Source organism: Thamnophis sirtalis, unplaced genomic scaffold, assembly GCF_051295495.1.
Source record: "Thamnophis sirtalis isolate CommonGarterSnake01/CBP01778 unplaced genomic scaffold, rThaSir2_p1.2 scaffold_14, whole genome shotgun sequence".
NCBI lineage: Eukaryota > Metazoa > Chordata > Lepidosauria > Squamata > Natricidae > Thamnophis > Thamnophis sirtalis.
In genome coordinates this window covers 1,349,110-1,368,585 of record NW_028261394.1, presented here as the reverse complement: position 1 = coordinate 1,368,585, position 19,476 = coordinate 1,349,110, and the positions used below count along the sequence as shown (strand labels likewise).

At 50.0% G+C, this 19,476-nt stretch overlaps 2 protein-coding genes across 3 annotated transcripts; both read left to right on the top strand.

Moving 5' to 3' along the window:
* The first annotated feature begins 92 nt into the window (after positions 1–92).
* GID4 (GID complex subunit 4 homolog) lies at positions 93–10,688 on the top strand. Of its 2 annotated transcripts, none has more exons than XM_087728465.1 (6): positions 93–414; positions 4,035–4,094; positions 4,245–4,352; positions 4,590–4,691; positions 5,111–5,241; positions 10,550–10,688. In XM_087728465.1, exons 1-6 carry the CDS (start codon positions 211–213, stop codon positions 10,560–10,562), a joined length of 618 nt encoding a protein of 205 aa, XP_087584591.1. In that variant the 5' UTR covers positions 93–210; the 3' UTR covers positions 10,563–10,688. The 2 variants fall into 2 exon arrangements, with proteins under 2 accessions (XP_087584591.1, XP_087584590.1); XM_087728464.1 differs by lacking the exon at positions 10,550–10,688 and adding an exon at positions 6,573–6,823.
* A 954-nt stretch (positions 10,689–11,642) lies between these two features.
* Positions 11,643–19,396, top strand: DRG2 (developmentally regulated GTP binding protein 2). Its single transcript, XM_087728605.1, has 13 exons — positions 11,643–11,779; positions 13,708–13,868; positions 13,959–14,048; positions 14,247–14,307; positions 14,826–14,916; positions 15,128–15,200; positions 15,802–15,892; positions 16,288–16,385; positions 17,376–17,452; positions 17,538–17,626; positions 17,775–17,833; positions 18,441–18,494; positions 18,749–19,396. Exons 1-13 carry the CDS (start codon positions 11,716–11,718, stop codon positions 18,833–18,835), a joined length of 1,095 nt encoding a protein of 364 aa, XP_087584731.1. The 5' UTR covers positions 11,643–11,715; the 3' UTR covers positions 18,836–19,396.
* The last annotated feature ends 80 nt before the right edge of the window (positions 19,397–19,476 follow it).

Below are 19,476 nucleotides of genomic sequence, written 5' to 3'. Positions count from 1 at the left end.
TCTCCCCCTCTGTCGCCGCGCACGTGACCGTGTCGCGGCCAATCGGGACGCGGCGTGGCCCGGCGGACGTCCAATCGGCGGGCGGCGAGGGGGAGCGGGCCGGAGCCGAGGCGGAGCGGGCTGCAGGGGGGCAGGGAGGCCGGCCCGGTGACGGAGGACGAGCCAGGCCCGCCCGCCCGCCCCGCGCTGGCGCCGGGAGACCCGGCCGAGATGCCGGTGCGGAGCTCCTGCCGCTGCCCGCCGGAGCCGGCCCCGGGAGCCGCCGCCGCCGCTGCCGCCGCCCGCCTGGAGCCGCCGCCGCCCATCAACACGGCGCAGCCCGGCGTCAACACCAGCCGCCTCTACAGCGGCGCCAAGTTCCGCGGGCAGCAGCGCTCCAAGGGCAACGCCTACGAGGTGGAGGTGGTCGTGCAGGTGAGCCGGCAGCCCCGGACCCATCGTCCCCGGCGGACTCCCCCACCCATCCTTCTCCCCCGCTTCCCCTGGGGCCCCGGAGGAGGAGGAGGATGCGCTTCGTGGTCTGGGAGGGAACAGAAGTTGCTTTCCCCCGCCCCCCCTTCCATGGCATGGAGGCTGAGGAGGGGTCCTTTGGGGGAGGGGGGCTTCGTGGACCCCGAATTCGGGGGGAGGGGTAGAAGATTTCGCCCCCCTCAAAGCCCCAAAGAGATGCTGCCTCGCCCGGTCCTCTCCCCCCCCCCTTTTCAATACACCTTGCACCTGGCATCTCCCCTCCCCCAATATTTTTTTGGGGGGGGGGTTGCAAAAGCTTCTGTGAAGATGCCCAAAATTGGTGGCGGGGGGAGGTTGCATGGCGAGAGCAAAGCATGCCTGGCCCTCAGGAAGCCCCTGGGGCTTGGTTCCCCAAGGAAAAAACCCCTCCCAGAACACACACACACATACAGGCACCCAGGTGTCAATCTGGCAGGTGCAGAAGTGGGAAGGGCTGGGGGGGTCCTGATAGCTACGAAGGGGGAGGCTCTAGATCCCCTCCCTGGGAACTTGCTACCTGATGGGACCTTAGAGGCTCCCCTTCTCAGTGTCTTCTCCCCCCCACCCCCCCAGCCCAACCAATCTCATTGTACATATTTTGTGCACTGGCAATAAATAAATCTTCTTATTGGGGCAGCCCAGAGATCCCTTTTAGCCTTCGGGAGGGGAGCCATGAAAAGCTGCCTCTTTCCCCCAGGTCTTGAACTAGAATGGAGGTTGAGCTGGGAGGGTGATGGGCCTGGCAACAGGCAGGGAGATAGAAGGATGCTTTAAAAAATAATCCTTGCCGTTGTGGATGGTTGTGAGCTCCCTACGGGGAGGTTGTGAGCTCCCTACGGTGGCATCAGTGAAATAAAGGAAATAAATAAGCATTGCAAGCAGTGGTGAAATCCAAATTTCTTGGTGGGCATGACAAGGGAAGGATACTGCAAAATCCACATTCCCTCCCCACTCTGGAGCCAGCCAGAGGTTCTATTTGCCAGTTCTCCGAACTACTCAAAATGTCTACTACCGATTCTCCAGAACCTGCTGAATTTCACCCCTGATTGTAAGGCATCCTGCCCATTAAGAAAGTCCAGAGCTGTGGAAGGATTCTGCTTTCAGGAGAACGATGGGTTTCATTGAGCATCTGGGGCTCTGCAGCTGAGCACACCTTTTGGGGAAGAAAGGAATTGGACTGCTCCTGGAGCTGCAGATGTTTCAGAGCTTGAGCTCTGCTGCTGTCAGAGTTGTTGTTTGGGAAGTTGTTGTAGCCTTCAACGCACCTTTATGTCAGCAAAATAGGTTTGTTAGTAACTTCAGACGTTTCTTTGGATGTGATACCTTCAGTTGATTTCATTTTCATTTTTTTTTTTCATTTATACTTTATTTGTATGCCGCCCTTTTCCCTGAGGGGACTCAGGGCAGCTCACAGTTGAAGGGGGGGGGGGGAGACAGACAAGTTACAAACATAGAGTCATACACCATTAAAAACACAACAGTCACATCATTCGAGTGGGGTTACAAGTCGTTAGCCCCAGGCCTGTTGGAACAGCCAGCTTTTAAGGGCTATGCGGAAGGTCTGGAGGGTGGTGAGGGTACGAATCTCCACGGGGAGTTTGTTCCAGAGGGTCGGAGCAGCCACCGAGAAGGCTCTCCTCCGGGTAGTTGCCAGTCGGCATTGGCTGGCTGATGGAATTCGGAGGAGGCCTAATCTATGCGATCTTATTGGTCTAGAGGAGGTATTGGCAGTAGGCGGTCTCTCAAGTACCCAGATCCCAATGATGCATTGGGAACCTCCTTCCACAAAGTTGTGTCCTGGCTGTCAGACCCCAAAGGAGAGCCAACTGTGGCCTTCTGGCTGGCCACTCTTGGAAATCAAATGTTAGCCTGCAGAGAACTCTGGCCAGCTCAGCAAAGTCTGTTCTTCTACACGCAGGCCACCCATAGGCTGTGTCCCCAAAGACTCCGATGTCCTTGGACAATTTCCATCCAACCCCCAGGCAATTTTTAGACCCAGACCTGCATTGTTTCCGCTGTCATTCTGGCTTTCCCCGACAAAGCACAGACAAAACGGTGCCTTCGCCGTATAAAGGTCAGTCAGGAGCCCCGAATAGCATCCGCCGGTCATTCTTCTGCTTTTGCTTCCTGGGCTATCTTGGACGACCTGGCAATGAACGTCCTTTCCAGGTGACCCTGCGGAAGTAGACCTTAGAAATGGAAGAGAAGGTTGGGCTGCGTTTCCTTTTCCAAACTCTTCTCTCCAGCTCTTTTTAAGCAGATGAAGCCGGCTGGTGAATCTGAGCTTTGTTTTCCAGACCACCTTGAGATGTGGAAAGGTTGATGCCTGGGAGTGGCATAAGTGCTTGAGCCTAGGAAGGTAAAGAGGAACCTGAGGGGGCTTTTGTCTTTGACAGAAAGGGCTGGAACTCCGGAGAATAGCAATAGCAATAGCAGTTAGACTTATATACCGCTTCATAGGGCTTTCAGCCCTCTCTAAGCGGTTTACAGAGAGTCAGCATTATTGTCCCCAACAATCTGGGTCCTCATTTTACCCACCTCGGAAGGATGGAAGGCTGAGTCAACCCTGAGCCGGTGAGATTTGAACCGCTGACCTGCTGATCTAGCAGTAGCCTGCAGTGCTGCATTTAACCACTGCGCCACCTGAATGAGGAAGCTACAGGCAAGGAGAGAGGCAGGCTAGATGGAAGAACAAGGGATGCATCCAAGGGTTCCTTTCTCTTCCTGAATTGTCTTGATGAGTGCCGTCGATAGTCAAAATGTGGTTCAGGGGTTGGGAGAACAAGGTTGTTTTTCAATGCTGCTGTAGTTTCTTGAAATAGCCACAACACTCGGGCTTATACACCGCTTCACAGCGCTTCACAGCCCTCTCTAAGCGGTTTACAGAGTCAGCCTCTTGCCCCCCCCCCCAACATCTGGGTCCTCCTTTTACCAAGCTCGGAAGGATGGAAGGCTGAGTCAACCTGGAGCCGGGTCAGGATTGAACTCCTGGCAGTCAGCATAATTAGCATAATTAGCATTGGCTTTTCAGAAGAATGAGGATTCCAAGGACTTCCAGCACATGTAGCAGAAGGAAGAGGAGGGTGTGTTAATCTGGTTTTACTCCCACTTTAATTGGAGCTCAGGGCGTCATCCTTGTTTTCACAGTTGCAGAGAAAGATTCTCTGTGTTGTTTTGAGTTCTTTGGTCCAGCCTTAAGCCCTGACCTTTTTGGATATGTTTTGATTGATTGATTGATTACATTTATATGCCGCCCTTTTCCCCCGAAGGGGACTCAGGGCGGCTCACAATTCAATCAGGGAAGGAGGTACAGACAGGGGGATAAAAAAGACGAGACATAACAATACAAAAATTTAAAAAGCACACAACAACCATACCATTCGAGAAGGGGGGCAAAAACTCTTTAGCCCCAGGCCTGTCGGAACAGCCAGGTTTTAAGGGCTTTGCGGAAGGCCTGGAGGGTGGTGAGGGTTCGAATCTCCACGGGGGAGCTCGTTCCAGAGGGTCGGAGCAGCCACAGAGAATGTTTTCTTTTTGTCTTCCAGCATGTTGACATGGACAATTCCTATCTCTGCGGATACTTAAAGATTAAAGGCCTTACTGAGGTATGTGTCCGGAACAGACCGTGTCTTTCTGGAGGCATTCTTCAGTGCCCAATTGCGACTGCTTTAGGAAAATAGGGGTGGGGGTGGGGGAATAATCCTGGATTCCTTCTGTATGTTCATTGTGCCCCTGTTTCATTCCTTCACTCCTAGGAGTATCCAACACTTACTACTTTCTTTGAAGGAGAAATAATCAGTAAAAAGCACCCGTTTTTAACCCGGAAATGGGATGCAGATGAAGACGTGGATCGTAAACATTGGGTGAGTCCCCTTGATTTCACCCAGCCTGGGATCCCTTGCCTGTGGGTGGAGAGGCAAGAGCTATTTTACACTGGGGTAGGGATAGGATTCGCAGAGGTTTCTCCCTGACTTGCTAGCTTTCCATGCAAGGCCCCATTTGGGGGGAGGATGGAGCCTTTGGAGCGTGTGTGTGTGCTCTTACACGGGGCCAGGAATGTCAGGGGCATCAGTGATGCGTGTCTCCCTTTTCTCTCCTAGGGGAAGTTCCCAGCATTTTACCAGTTCGCAAAAATATTTAACTCTGACGATTTTGATTATGAGGATCTGAAGAATGATGACTTTGTCTTCATGAGGTGGAAAGTAAGTTGTTTGAGCACGGTTCCAAAAGGTGCCTTGGGCCTGGCAAGGGGCTAAACTTGGACTTAAAGAGCCTGCGCTTCCCCTTCCCCTCAATCCTAAGAAAAGTAAAATAACTCTTACTTGCTCATCTTTGGAGCAGTGCTTCTCAACCCCAGCAGCTTTAAGACTTCAACTCCCCAAATTGGGAGTTCCTCGTGCTAGCTGGGGAATTCTGGGGCTTAAAAGTCCACAGATCTTAAAATTGCCAAGGCTGAGAAACACAGTGATCCAAACTGAGATTTGGTATACAGCCTGTTTATATCGCGTATAAAACACTACATGAAATGAATTTTAATTCTCTTAAAAGATCATCTTTTAGGGAAAGAAAACCACATTTCTAGCTTCCCCCGTCTTCACGTGTTTACTTTCTGTGTGTGCAGGAGCAGTTCCTCGTCCCAGATCACACCATTAAAGACATCAGCGGGGCATCCTTCGCTGGATTTTATTACATATGCTTTCAGAAGTCTGCAGCATGTATAGAGGGCTATTACTATCACAGGAGTTCAGAATGGTAAGATGGGGGGCATGATGGGAAATTGAACCTTCCTCGCCCAAGGCCAAGTCGTAGGGACACCATCCCACACGTTTGACAGTGATTGAGTGACTAATGTATTGAGACCCAAAGGAATTTATTTCACTCACCGGTGGGCTCAGATCACATCAGGGCCAAGGCCAATAGGTTCAAGGTTCGAGGTTCATTTTATTTATATGCCACCCTATTCCCAGCGGGACTCAGGGCGGCGCACAAACCCAAAGGAGGGGAAGGGAAACACAAGAACTACAACAAAAGTACAGGGAATTTAAAACAACCAACAGCCACACGTTTCAAGAGGGGAAGGGAAACTCATCGACCCCAGGCCTGCCGACACAGCCAGGTTTTAACGGCTTTTCGGAAGGCCTGGAGAGAGGTGAGGGTCCGAATCTCCGCGGGGAGTTCGTTCCAAAGGGCCGGAGCCGCCACAGAGAAGGCCCTCCCCCGGGTAGTGGCCAGATGACATTGGCTAGTAGACGGAACCCGGAGGAGGCCTAATCTGTGTGATCTAATGGGTCTTTGGGAGGTAATTGGCAGCAGGCGGTCTCTCAATAGTCCACTGCCAAGGGCCATCTGGGCCCATAACCTGATAGCCATAGCACTTAGACTTGCATACTGCTTCACCTGGATATCTGAGAGACCGCCTCCTGCCACATTCCTCCCAACGGCCAATTAGATCTCACAGGTTGGGCCTCCTCCGGGTGCCGTCGACTGGACAATGCCGGCTGGCGGCTCCTCGGGGGAGACCCTTCTCTGTAACTGCTCCGGCCCTGTGGAACGATCTACCCGCAGAGATCCGGACCCTTCCCACTCTCTCGGCCTTCCGAAAAGCCACTAAAACCTGGCTGTTCCGGCAGGCCTGGGGCTGTTGAACAAGGTCCAGCCCCACTTAAATGGAATGTATGGTGTGTTGTTTTTAAAAAAAAATTATATCTCACATTATTTTTTAATTCTTATTTTTATCTTGCTGTAAGCCGCCCAGAGTCCCACGGGATTGGGCGCCATACAAATTTATTAAATTGCTAATTCACAGGGCTTTTACAGCCCTCTCTAAGCTGTTTACAGAGTCAGCAATCGGGGGCCTCATTTTACCCTCCTCGGAAGGCAGGAAGGCTGAGTCAACCTTGAGCCCGGTGATAATCGAACTGCTGGCAGTCAGCAGAATCAACCTGCCATACTGCATTCTAACCACAGCGCCACCACGGCGCTCTGATGCTGTGAGACCGCAGCTCTTGGAAACCTGCTGCCATGCTGCGGAATCGGCCACCTTTTTTGCTCTGCTCAACCTGTTTCCCTTGCTCCCCCCCCAGGTATCAATCTCTGAATCTGACTCACGTCCCTGAGTACAGCGCGCCCATTTACGAATTCCGGTGACAGGGATGCCAAGAGCTTCACTAAGAGATGGCCAGTGAGGCCGGGGGGTGGGGAGAGAGGAGGAGGAGGAGGCGAGCGCGAGGGCGCATCTTCTATTCAGACAACGGGGATGTCTCGGTCGGGACAGAAGACACCAGGCTCCCCTCTTAACGGGCCATCTGGACCGATCTGAAAGCACGAAGGGGAATCCACGGGACTGCCGGAGCCTGATCCTTCTTCCAGCCGCGTGGCCAACCTGATCCCGGAGACGGATCTCAAGAGCTACCCGTTCAATGCCCTTTCCTTGCAGAGTTCGCCATGGGATCGCTGACAGTCCTTTCCCCCCCGCTCCTTTTGGGGGGGAGGAAACGCCCGCGTCTCCCCAGATCTCCTTGGAATAGAAGAGAACATAAGTTGCTTCCTGCTTATGTTGCTTCCTCCTTGGCTCCGTGTAGGGGTTCCTCCAGAACAGGTGGGGGTGGGGGGGGCTCCTGCCTGGTCTAAGCATTACTTGAGGTTGGTGTGTCTGGCCCACAACTGCAGTGTTTGCTAAAGAAGCACTTGGCCGATGGAAGGAGGGCCTGGCGGTGGGGTGGGGTGGGTGAATCATCTGCTCCGGTTGGTTTACAAGGCTCAACTTCCTCCGGAATGTTAGTCAGTCCCAGCAGCGCGAGCTTAAAGCACCCTGCAGTGGCGGGAAAGCTAATTATGCCGGTGCAGAATTCGCAACGTTAAATGGAAAATGTTTAAGGACTTCTTGAAAGAGAGGTGTCTTTATGGCCCCCTTCCTCACGGCTGGCTCAAAGACTTGTGTAGTAACGTGCACAAATAATTCTTTCACCATATTTTACAATGGCTGCTCTTTTTATTATTATTATTATTTTTCCTCTCCTCCCGGTGCAAATGAGTGCAAGCTCACCAGCTCGCATCCTGGTGGATGGTGGTGAGTGCTCTCTCTGTAATTATCTCGCCGTGCTGCCGCCTACTCGTCACGAAGGAAGCGGTGTGCAAGTTACGCTTCTGACATGCGCGCCGGGTTTCACGCTGCAGGAAACGGTGGATTGCTTGCTAGGACTTTTTATCAGACCAAAAAAATTAAAAACATCCTCGTCCCCTCCCCGAATAAACCGGTCTCCCAAGACTTTGAAACGTTCAGTGACTTAAAGGCTTCTGTGCCAAACTTTATGCATGTCTGGTCGTGTAAGAGTGGCGGTCCTTGTTTCGTACGGCCTCGCGAGGCTTCTGCATCTCCACATCGTTGCTGTGGGGGGAGGGTGGGAACCGCTCTGCCACTCGAGTGTTCAGAACAGGAACATGATGCAGCTCCTGAACCGGGGATGCTGTGCTTGCTTGCTTGCTTCAAATTGCTTAGAATACGCCCCGCTGCCTTCCTCCTGTCTGCTTCCGTGGGCGCCTTGGCCTTTGCAGAGCTTGGCAGTGGACAGGGACACAATGTCCCCACTGGCCAAAGATGACAGGTTGTGGTTGTGTTCTCTTTGGGGCTTGGCCTTCCTGTGTGGCAGGATCAGAAGCGTTCCTAGTGGCTTGATTTTTCAAACACGGGCAAGTAATTGGAGAGACTTTCTCTCTTGCCTCCAGCACTCTGCGTGTCTTGGGGAGGGGAAGGGAATAACTAATACAGGTTGAGCTCTTAAGAGTACGGAATGGTCTTAGCTTCCTTGAATGATGGGAGGCGGGGTGTGTGTGTGTGTGTATATGAAAAAGCGTCGCTTGCAAAAGAGGTCGCTGAAAAAAGGACTTGAAGGTTGTAGGTTTGGGGCAGCGTCCTTCTCTGTAGCTCTTTGTTCTTCCCAACAGCGAGCAAAGCTGGAATAAACGATGTGAAAGAAGATAAAATGTGCAGGCTGGCTCATTGGACACGTGGATTGCAGAATCCTGCTGTTTTGGTGTTTTGTTTTTTTTTTAAATTTTAGAATTTGGCTTGTTAAGATATAGACCAGTGTTTCTCAACCTTGGCAACTTGAAGATGTCTGGACTTCAACTCCCAGAATTCCCCAGCCAGCATTCGCTGGCTGGGGAATTCTGGGAGTTGAAGTCCAGACATCTTCAAGTTGCCAAGGTTGAGAAACACTGATATAGACTGTTTAAAAGAATGGCCACACAATCCTGTATCTTGTAGCACAAGGTAGCTGGGCATTTTGAGATGGGCCCTTTGCTTCCCTTTGCCACAGTGTAAACCAGAGATGTCCAACTTTGGCAACTTCAGACCGTTGGACCTCAACTCCCAGAATTCCCCAGCCAGCCATGCTGAGGAATTCTGGGAGTTGAAGTCCACAGGACGTAAAAAGTTGCCAAGGTTGGACGTCCCTGGTGTAAACTAAGTTGCTAGTTAATGAGTGCTGGGGTTTGCATTTGCAGGGCCTAATCGTTTTAACTGGGCAGGAGCCAGTATGGATCTCAGTAAGAGCATGCCTGCTTCAAACCAAGCATTCCCATCAGCCTTGCAGGAAACCCACTTAGCCTGCCTGCAATATATTCACCCCCAGCCACAGACGGTCAGGAACAACCTGCAGAATTCCCAAAGGCTTTTTCCTCTGTTAAAAACCACAAGTCCCTGCATTCTGCTTCTCCCACTCTGTTTCTGGGCAAACTGGCCTCTTGCGGAGAAGTAGTTGCGCCTGTAATTGCATGAAGATCATATCTACCTGTCCCAGGTGTGTTACAACTTGCCTATAACCTTTGATGCGTGGGGATAAATGGTTGAAGGGTCATAGCTTGCCAGAAGGTGGTGCTTCCTTCAGGTTTTTCTAGGGCTTCTCCAGCCAGTGATGCTGGACAGCAAAACTTAAAAGAATTAAACTTTTATGGTAGAAGTGACCTTGAAAGCGCTGGCCAGGGAAAAATTGAAAATTTTCAAGAAGGCCGATAAGTTGTCTCTATATTTCAGCACCTCCTATATAGCATAAAAGAAGGAAGTGAAAGAGAGGAGAGTCCTGTTCACACTGTCCCAAATTGAAACATTGCAGGGGAAACTTCTTGGTTGCTATTCCTTCTTGGGCATCTATTTATTTCCCCCCCTTGGAGAAAAATACGACCATAAATCATTGGGATGATACTGTCCTGATTGTGGATGGAATGTTTAGCTTCACATGCCCCGGAGAGATTTGAGATAATGTCCTTCAGGCATAGATTTCCATGATTTAAGTGAAAACGAGTTTTCATCTGAGTGAAATCCATCTTGTGCCAGGCATCGGGAGAAGGGAATGTGGCAGGCCTTCAATTGGGCTCAAAGTTAATTTAACTCAAAAGATTGTATGATCACTTCCAACCTCAGGTGGTGGTTTCTTTTGGAACCTAATCTCTCAAATGTTGGAAAATGTCCTCACTCTAGCCGCTGAAAATGCAAGGGGCCTTTGTGCTAACGCCCGAGCTGCTTCCCGAGGTTAGTTATTAAGCAGATGGAATATTTCATAGCATGAATTTATCAGATTTCTACCCCCGACTTGGGAGATTTCAATAACTTGGAATAAGCAAGGCAATCTCAGGTTGGAGGGAGCAGGATTTCCAGTCTGTTTAAGCCATAGATGTGACTTTGATGCTTGCGCTTGAGATTAAATAGGTGGGAATTAAGTTGGTATGGAGAAAGCAACTTTTCTCTTGAAAATAGCCCCCCCTCCCTCCCCATTTCAAGGCTTGTCTTTAATTCTCTCTGTCTCCCATTAAACTAAAGAGCCTTTGCCTGGGTTTGTTCAGAAAACAGGACGAAGCTTGTCAAAGGATGGGATCTTCCAAAATGTATGGAAAGGATGTTATAAGCTTAATCACAGTATTAAAGATTATTTATAGATGGATTGCAGAAAAGAGACTGTGGGGTTTTTTCTTCCAGAATTATCAGTGTCCCAAATAAAAGAATGTGTATTTAAAAAGCATCCATGTCTGTTCTTTTCCTTATTTTTTTTTCCCCGTATCACAGGTTGCCCAGCTGAATAAGGCTCATAATTCTTAAGAAATTTGATATTTTCCAAAAGGCTCAGAACTTTGTGGACAATTCTAATTGTTTTCCCTGGGCAGAGAAGATTACAGAACATCACTATTCACATCTTTGGCAAACTTTTTTGTGGGGGGGGGAATAAGTCTTGAATATCTGGGCATATGAATAAAATTGGGCCAGCATCCTTGATGTTCCTTTTGTGCTTGTCAACATTTTGCAATCCTGCTTCATTATTTCAAAGAACTAGAAGCATCAATCAAAGGCTAATTTCTGAAAATTAAAACACCCCCTTCCCCTTTCCATCACTTCCTTGCACGATGGTATGATACCTACTTTGCATACTGGATATCTGGATGATTGAAATTAAGATCAGCAGTTTAAAAACGTATTTTGTGTTTGGCCCACTCACTGATGCTGTAGGGCTCTGTTTTACCCTCTGCCCTTTGTCTGGGAGCCCCCCCCCCCCAACTCTCACTTGGGCCTGGAGGGCCATATAGAATTGCTTTTGTAATATTTGCAATATGGGCTTTATTATAGTACTGTTGCACTGGCCAATCTTTGGCCAATAGCTGGGAGCAAGTCTGTTCATTTGCAACTCTGACGGCCTTACCCTCCATCCTCCCATCCGCTAAAGATGTTTCTTTGTCTTGGGGTTGTAGACATCCAAGAAGCATCAAATATTTTGAAGCCAGCATGTTAAAAATGAGGACAGAAGTGACCGTTAGGTCTTGGGATTGAGGATGGAATGAAAAAAATAAAGGACTTGGGCCGATGCCTTTATATTATTGAAATGTGTACATAGGTCAACTTAGTGATTCTGAGCTGTGTACAGGTTTAATAATCTTTTAATATGTGGGCTAAATAATAGTTTTTATATATGTGATAAATAATATGTTAAATTTGGGGAATTCTGGGAGTTGAAGTCCACCAGTGTTAAAGTTGCGAAGGTTGGACAAAAAAATTTACATAATTGGCTTGGCTTTGCTTTGGGGCCACCCCCCCACCCCACTATTCCAGCTCCCCAAGACAGGGGCGGAACGAAACATCGCCGCTCCGGTTGCTGGGCGGAAGGCTTTCCGCGGCGGACCTGACCGGAAACTACTTCCGGGGCAGCCCGTCCCTGATCCCGGTCCGCCCGACTCGCCAAGATGGGGATCCTGGAGAAGATCGCGGAGATCGAGAAGGAGATCGCGCGGACCCAGAAGAACAAAGGTGAGGCGGGGCGGGGGGAGCCCGGCAGGTAGGAACCCCACCGGGGAGGCGCTCCGGAGCCCCGCAAGGGCCGGGAAGGGCCGCTTCACCGGCTGGAGGGCTCCCTGAGCGCCGCTGGGTCGGGGGGTGGGTGGGGAGGCGGACTCCCAGGCTCAGGAGCTGCCGCCTCTCTCGGGGTGGGGGAGAAACGCCGCCGGCTCTTCATTTGCCTGCCCGTGTTATTTCAACGGGGCGGGGTGTCATTTAATGCAAAATAAAATTAAATCCTTTTCAAAATCTGACCCCTCTCTGTTTGTGTGTGTGTGTGTGTGTGTGTGTGTGTGTGTGTGTAGGTTTGTATATGTATGTGTGTGTATCTGTGTTGTGTGTGATGTATGTGTGTAAGTGTGTGTGTGTGTGTGTAGGTTTGTATATCTGTATATATGTACGTGTGTCTGTGTATCTGTGTGGTGTGTGTGTGTGTGTGTGTTGTATTTGTGCTGATAAATAAATAAAGGGAGACCAGTATAGATCTATTTCAAGCTATTTAGCTCTCATCAGCTAGCCATACCCTTACTGGGATTCGAACCTGGGCTGTATTACATATTAGGCAGATGTGTTAACCACTAAGCCACAAGGTTCTCCTCCTTTATCAGCTGAGCCAGGGAAATAGGTATGTATTTAGTGTCACAACCCCTGGTATGCCCAAATATGGGAGGAGGCCTACTGCTTCCTATATATGTATGTGTGTGTATGCTTGTGTGTGTGTGTGTATGTGTCTGTGTGTATGTGTGTATATGTGTGTGTGTGTATGCATATGTACACACACACAAACACACACGGAACTACCCTAAAGATATGAGCTCAAGGTATAGCTATAAAAGAAGAGACAGACATTGCGATCTCCGGAACTTAGAATATATTTACCCACTTAGCTTCCAGAGTGTAAAAAACTACCATTGAAGAGATATTGGCTTTCTACGTCATTAATCAATCTGGCCATTGTGTGTGTGTGATAGGCCCACCAACCCACCTCCGTTTTTGCTTCAGGCATGTTAATCGATGGAGGCTTAGCTCCCGTCACTTCCTCCCCGCAATGTCGGTCTCTTCTTTTCTAGGTATGTGTGTGTGTGTGCATGTATACACACACACATATATACATACGTACGTACGTACACATACATACACATATATATGTTTTGTGTATATAAACATATATGTGCACATGTATATTGCATGTGCCTGTTCTGGTTTATACATTCCCTAAATACAGTAAACGGGATACTGCATAAATGAACTGTTTTCTTTTCCGTTGCTTCATCGTTCTGATATTTTACTTTCGCTTTGTTTAAACTCCCTTTTTATTTCTCCGTTTCTTGTATGGTTGTGAGCCGCCTAGGGTCGCCCATGCTGAGAAAGGCAGCAAATAGATTTAATAATAACTGATGCCTCCAGTATGATCTGATGCATCCCCCCCCAGCCCAGATCATAGTAAAGCCACTGAAACCACTAGGATTGCCTCCGGGCCAATTGCCCCCCACCCTACCCCCAATTCTCCTCTCCCTCTTCCTGTCAGCCTCTAGAAGCAATGGACAGCCATCATCCCTCCTGCCCTGCCCGTCCACAAATGTGGGAGCGCATGGCTGGCACAGCTCGCATGTTGCATGCACAGGGACATGCAGGGAGAAGCCGGTGGTGGGCACAGAAAATCAGAAGAGGGGCAGAAAGGGTCCGCCTGGGATTATATTTACAGAGTGTAGCAAGAAAAACAAACAAAAGCACGTTAGTACGGCATTATGATTAATGTTGCTTTAGATTTAGTATAACTACATCCCTAGGAACCCCCGGTGACTCAGATGAAACAGATTGTCCAAACTCCAAATGGTCGATTTGGCTCCTTTGTCACCTGCTTGTTCTTTCTCTGTCCACCCTCCCCACCCCCACCCCAGCTACGGAGTACCACCTTGGTCTGCTGAAGGCCAAGCTTGCCAAGTACCGAGCTCAGCTTCTAGAGCCTTCCAAATCGGCTGCAGCCAAAGGGGAAGGCTTCGATGTGATGAAGTCGGGGGACGCCCGGGTGGCGCTGATCGGTTTCCCTTCTGTGGGTAAGGTCAGTGCCGAGCCGAGAACGTGGACTCTTTGGGGCATCTTCTTTGAAAACAAGTCCTGCTGCTTTCTAAACCTCTGCCTTCTCTTTCAGTCCACTTTCCTGAGTTTAATGACTTCCACGGCAAGTGAAGCAGCTTCCTACGAATTCACCACACTGACCTGCATTCCTGGAGTCATAGAGGTAAACGCACGTTTAACAGGTTCCCTCTTGCTGAATTAACCCAGAGCAGATACTGATGCTTCTTATGAATGTGTAGCTCACACAGGCTAGTTAAATTGGCACTCTGGTTCACGTGAGACGATCGCTTGATCCTTCATGCGGTGGGTTGCTTTCTGATCCCTCCCTGCCTCTTCTGATTTTTTCTTAATTTATGCGCAGTACAAAGGAGCCAATATCCAGCTTCTAGATCTTCCTGGGATCATTGAAGGAGCTGCTCAAGGTTGGAATTTCCTTCTGCTATCTGTCTGTCTGTCTGTCTGTCTGTCTGTTTGTTTGTTTGTTTGTTTGTTTGTTTGTTTGTTTGTCTTGTATGCCGCCCACTCCCGGAGGACTCCGGGCGGCTCACAAAAGACAAGGGAAAGGGGGGAACAAGACAAAGACAACATATTTTTAACTGCTAAATAGATCACGGGTTTGTTGTGGGGGAAATAAGAGGAGGGAGGCGTATTGCATATGTTCACTGCCTTGAGATACTGGCCAAAATAATAAAGGCGGGACAGGGAGAAATAAAAATAAATAAATAAGGAAGTCCTATTGTTGAGAAGTGTCAGATGTGGTGCGTGTGGGGAAGCTGCACTTGAACTGTTGTATGAGGAAGCAATCTTTATGTCAACTTCCAGAGACAGGGTTCTCTTTGGGTTGAACAGGTCAAAAAAGGAGCATGATCTCATCTTTGATGTCCTGATTCTTTGTCAGTTTCTCTATAAGAGTAAAAAAAAAAAGTAATTGTGTTTTTAGGGAAGGGCCGAGGACGCCAGGTGATTGCAGTGGCCCGGACCTCAGATGTCGTCATCATGATGCTGGACGCCACAAAGGGCGAAGTGCAGAGGTCAGCAGGAGGAGGTGGGGGGGGGCTTCTGAGGAGCAGAATGGTGTGGGGAGGGAGCTCGGTCCTTGGGGATTTTCTCCTTTGCCAGCCACCTTAGAAGGCAGCCTTCGTGTCTTCTCTGCACGTGGGCCAAATGTAAGGCTTGCTGCTTGCAATCAGGGCCTGCTCCTGCAAACATGCCTTTGGGCCAAAGGTCTGATTTCTCCTGCAGGGCTCTCTTGGAAAAGGAGCTAGAAACGGTGGGCATCAGGCTCAACAAAGAGAAGCCCAACATCTACTTCAAGGTGAGACGCAGAAAGTCTGAAAAACCCTGGTTTGCACTGTGGAAGGGAGTTAGCTTTGCCTGCTGGCGTCTCTAATTCAAGGAGGAAAGGGCTTGTCCAGATGGCCGGATTCCAACCTCCATCAGCCCCACAAATAACTCTGTATCCTAGTTCCAGACAACCGCAGAGAGCCAGTTTGGAGAAATCTGGAATCGGATGTTGTTCCAGGATTTTATTTGTCTTCCCACAACCTTAGATAGCAATAGCAATAGCAGTTAGACTTATATACCGCTTCATAGGGCTTTCAGCCCTCTCTAAGTGGTTTACAGAGTCAGCATATCGCCCCCAACTATCCGGGTTCTCATTTTACCCACCTCGGAAGGATGGAAGGCTGAGTCAACCTTGAGCCGGTGAGATTAGAACCGCTGAACTGCAGATAGTAGTCAGCTGAAGTGGCCTGCAGTACTGCACTCTACCCACTGCGCCACCTCGCCTCCTTGGGGCGGGGGGGGGGGATCCAGGCCAGGGAAATCATGAGACCATGTATCCGTTCACCTGTGATAGGTGTGACATTAAGGGACATTCCGGCATCTCCCTAACTGCCCCTCTGTCTTCCTTCCAGCCCAAAAAAGGGGGCGGCATCTCCTTCAACTCCACTGTGACCTTGACCCAGTGCTCGGAGAAGCTGGTGCAGCTTATCCTCCACGAATATAGTATCCTTTCTCCGCGTCCTCCAGTGGGAATGGTCTGCTCTTCTCCCCCAAGGACCCAGGATGTTAGCCCAATGCAACCCATGGGGGACATGAGCTTCAGGTTTGATTGATTTCTGAAGGGCAGTAGGTAACGTTGAACAAATCACTTCGCTTACAGCTTGCCTTACTGTAGTGGAATGTAGTCTGGATTCCCAGGTGGGAGGGGCTGCATTCCAGAGGCCGATGAGGCAGGGAAGCTTAGATAGTTTGGTTGGGAGGAAGAGGGGTGGTGGTGTTGATAAAGAGGTATGGAAAAGCAGGCCTGGGATTTGAATCCCAGGTGGGCTCTCTTCCTGTGGTCATAAGCGACGGGAGCCCCACGAAAGGTGATGTGCCCTTACCTCTCCCATCCTAAGAAATCTTCAACGCGGAGGTGCTCTTCAGGGAAGACTGTAGTGCAGATGAATTCATTGACGTGATTGTTGGCAACCGAGTGTACATGCCCTGCCTCTATGTGAGTAGCTTGCAAGAAACTTCTTTCTGTAACGAACGGGGTAATTGGTGCACAGTTTGCATAAAAAAAGTTTATTTTCCATTTTCATAGCATATAATCACATGTATACTATTACATAGTCAATATCATGTTGTATTGTTAAGTAATTACATCAGTTCATCTTACCATCAACTACCAAAGGAAAAAAAAGAGAAAAAAAACAGTTATTGGCTCTTCTGCTCTCCATACACCATATTTATACCTTATCCGACACTTTCTTCCCCCTCTCTCCTCCCCCTTTCTACATCCTTTCTTCCCTCCATCCTTTTCTACTCTACTTCCCCTTCCTTTCTCCTTCTCCTCTCTCCCCTTACCACTCCTCCTTATACACCTCATCTTCCCCAATTGGTGCGCAGTTCGAATGAAGTGGAGACATTCTTTGCCCTTCCTGTTCCAGTGTGGCAGGCGTCCAGATAAGCTACGTTTGGGGACTTAAAAAATTGCTCTGATCTGAAGCGATCAAGTTCCCAGCACTCCCTTTGATGAAAAATCCTTCCGCTGATTATTTTTCCTTCCCAATAGCAATAGCACTTAGACCTATATATTGCTTTATAGTGCTTTACAGCCCTCTCAAAGCGGTTTACAGAGTCAGTCTCTGGGTCCTCATTTTTACCAACCTCAGAGGGACGGAAGGCTGAGTCAACCTTGAGCCTGGTGAGATTCAAACTGCCAAATTGCAGGCAGCCGGCAGTCAGCAGGAGTAGCCTGCAGTACTGCACTCTAACCAGTGCGCCACCGCAGCTCATAAATAAAATGAATTGTCCCGGAACATTTCTCCGCCTGGGGTGTCAGGACTTATAATTATGATCCCCAGTGGCAAGATGAGAAGCCAATAAATCTAATAAATAAATAGCATTTTAGAAACTCTGTGTGAGAGATGGGAGTGGAATCAACATCAGGATGTGATGTGTATCTTTTTTCCCCCCCTCCCTTCTCGTTGTCTTAATTTAGGTTTATAACAAAATTGACCAGATCTCCATGGAAGAGGTGGACCGCCTGGCTCGGAGGCCCCATAGCGTGGTGATTAGGTAAGGGGAAAACACACACACACACCCCAAGCCCTGCGCATAATGTGAGTTATCACTATATCCATTGATGGTTGTGATTTCCCAGCTGTGGCATGAAGCTGAATTTGGAGTACCTGCTGGAAACGCTGTGGGAATACCTGGCTCTCACCTGCATCTACACAAAGAAAAGAGGCCGTGAGTAACGACCGGGGAACAACCGAGGAAGCTCGGTCGTGCCTGAGGATGAAGGGGAGGTTGGGAAGGCCACGATGGGTAGTGAGTTAGAAGCCAAGCGTTTCATTTTCCTCTCCTTCCCTCGCCGAAAAATGCTCGTTCCTTGCAGAGAGACCTGATTTTTCAGATGCGATAATTCTGCGAAAGGGGGCCTCTGTACAGCATGTGGTAAGTCCTTAGAAGCGACCTCCGGAAGGGCCTTGTGGCTGGGTCTGCTGGGGGTTGAAATCCCCTTGTCTTCGTAAATATGTTTTATTTTCATTTTTCATTTCATACGGTCACATATATACGGTGCATAACTGGGGCCATATAACATTGAACAATAAACACAGCCATTCCTCTTGTCAACAACACCCCCCAAAATACAAACCCAATGTACCACTTCGACCCTCCATACACCCTTTCTTTCGCCCCCCTCCATCATTCCCTCCATCATTCCCCTCTACCCTACTTCCCCTCCCCCTCTATCACTCCTCTCTCCCAATACGCTCCCTCCCTTCCATCTCACCCTCCCTCCGATCCTCTCTCCCGCCCTCTCTACCCCTCTTTCTTCTTTCCTTCTACTCCCTTTGGTGTATTTCTACTATCTATCAATATATTCAGCTTCCCCTTGTCTGAAGGGTGTCCCAAGGGGAGACGGCCAGGCGAAGCCATCGGATAGGGTTGTGGGAACTCGGCTGTTATGATGGCTGGATCTTTGGCGTGTGTGGGGGATGCTTTGATCGGGGGTACACGAGGCCCCCTTCTCGCCTACCTGACCTTTCCCCCCTTTCAGTGCCATCGGATTCACCGGACGTTAGCCGACCAGTTCAAGTACGCCCTTGTGTGGGTAAGTGTTTGCCGAAGAAGGAGGGGGCAGCCTGGTCTTTTATTCGTAGCAGCAGACCCAGGGCCAGAAGGAGGGTCTCAAGCCTGGCCTTGGATATCTAGAGGAACAGTCAAGGGCGCAGTAACATTCCTGGGCGTTGAAGTCCACTCCTTTTAAAAGTGGCCTTGGCTGAGGAATGCTGCCTTATTGGATATCGGCTTGTTTCAGAGATCCTTCGCTCTGTGTCTCCCAAACTTCTCTCTCTGCCTCCCAAGGGAACCAGCACGAAGTACAGCCCCCAGCGCGTGGGGCTCAGCCACATGGTGGAGCACGAAGACGTCATCCAAGTGGTGAAGAAGTAACCGCCCGTCCCTGGCTCCCCTCTGTAGCGTTTCCGCGCAGCTTAGCTGCAAAGTGTGTAAGAACTCGGCTGCCCCACCCGGCCCAAGGAGGCGGGGCAGGGAGGACGCTTTGCCCCCCCCAATCCCAGGAAGGAAGGAGAGGAGATGCAGCCACGGAGGGGGAGAAGGCCCAGAAGGACCAGGGTTCTCCTCCTGCGTGGGAACCCGGTTTAAGTGGCGCCTGTCGTTCAGGGTCCTCCGATGGGAGATGACTCGAGACTGCATGATCGTAGCCGCCTGGCTACCTCTGGCCTCAGACTTGTGACCTGGGGAGTCAGATGTCGGATCGCGAGTGAGGAACTTGCCTTCCTCCCGTCAGAACTCAGCCTTGCCACCTCTTCTCTGCGGACAGGAAGGAAGGATCCGCCCGTGGGTGGGAGCCCTCCTCCTCCCTCCCCGTTTCACCAGGTCGTCTCCTGATATCCCACAGCCCAGCCCCAGACTTCGGCTCCGGACCCACCCACCCGACCCCCCGGCCCCCTCCTCCCTTCTTCTGCTCAAATAAAGGATGCTCCCCACGTCTCTTTGGAACTTCTCAAATGTTCACGCAGCACTTCCTTGGGTTGCTCTCAACACCAGATGGACCTTCAGCGCTTCTCCCC

Excerpts from the sequence above, each read along its gene's own strand:
- GID4 (XM_087728464.1), top strand. The coding sequence starts at position 211 with ATGCCGGTGCGGAGCTCCTGCCGCTGCCCGCCGGAGCCGGCCCCGGGA. Across the intron at positions 4,353-4,589 it reads ACGTGGATCGTAAACATTGG|GGGAAGTTCCCAGCATTTTA; the intron begins GTGAGTCCCCTT and ends TTTCTCTCCTAG. Across the intron at positions 4,692-5,110 it reads TTGTCTTCATGAGGTGGAAA|GAGCAGTTCCTCGTCCCAGA; the intron begins GTAAGTTGTTTG and ends CTGTGTGTGCAG.
- DRG2 (XM_087728605.1), top strand. The coding sequence starts at position 11,716 with ATGGGGATCCTGGAGAAGATCGCGGAGATCGAGAAGGAGATCGCGCGG. Across the intron at positions 13,869-13,958 it reads GTTTCCCTTCTGTGGGTAAG|TCCACTTTCCTGAGTTTAAT; the intron begins GTCAGTGCCGAG and ends CTTCTCTTTCAG. Across the intron at positions 15,201-15,801 it reads AGCCCAACATCTACTTCAAG|CCCAAAAAAGGGGGCGGCAT; the intron begins GTGAGACGCAGA and ends TCTTCCTTCCAG.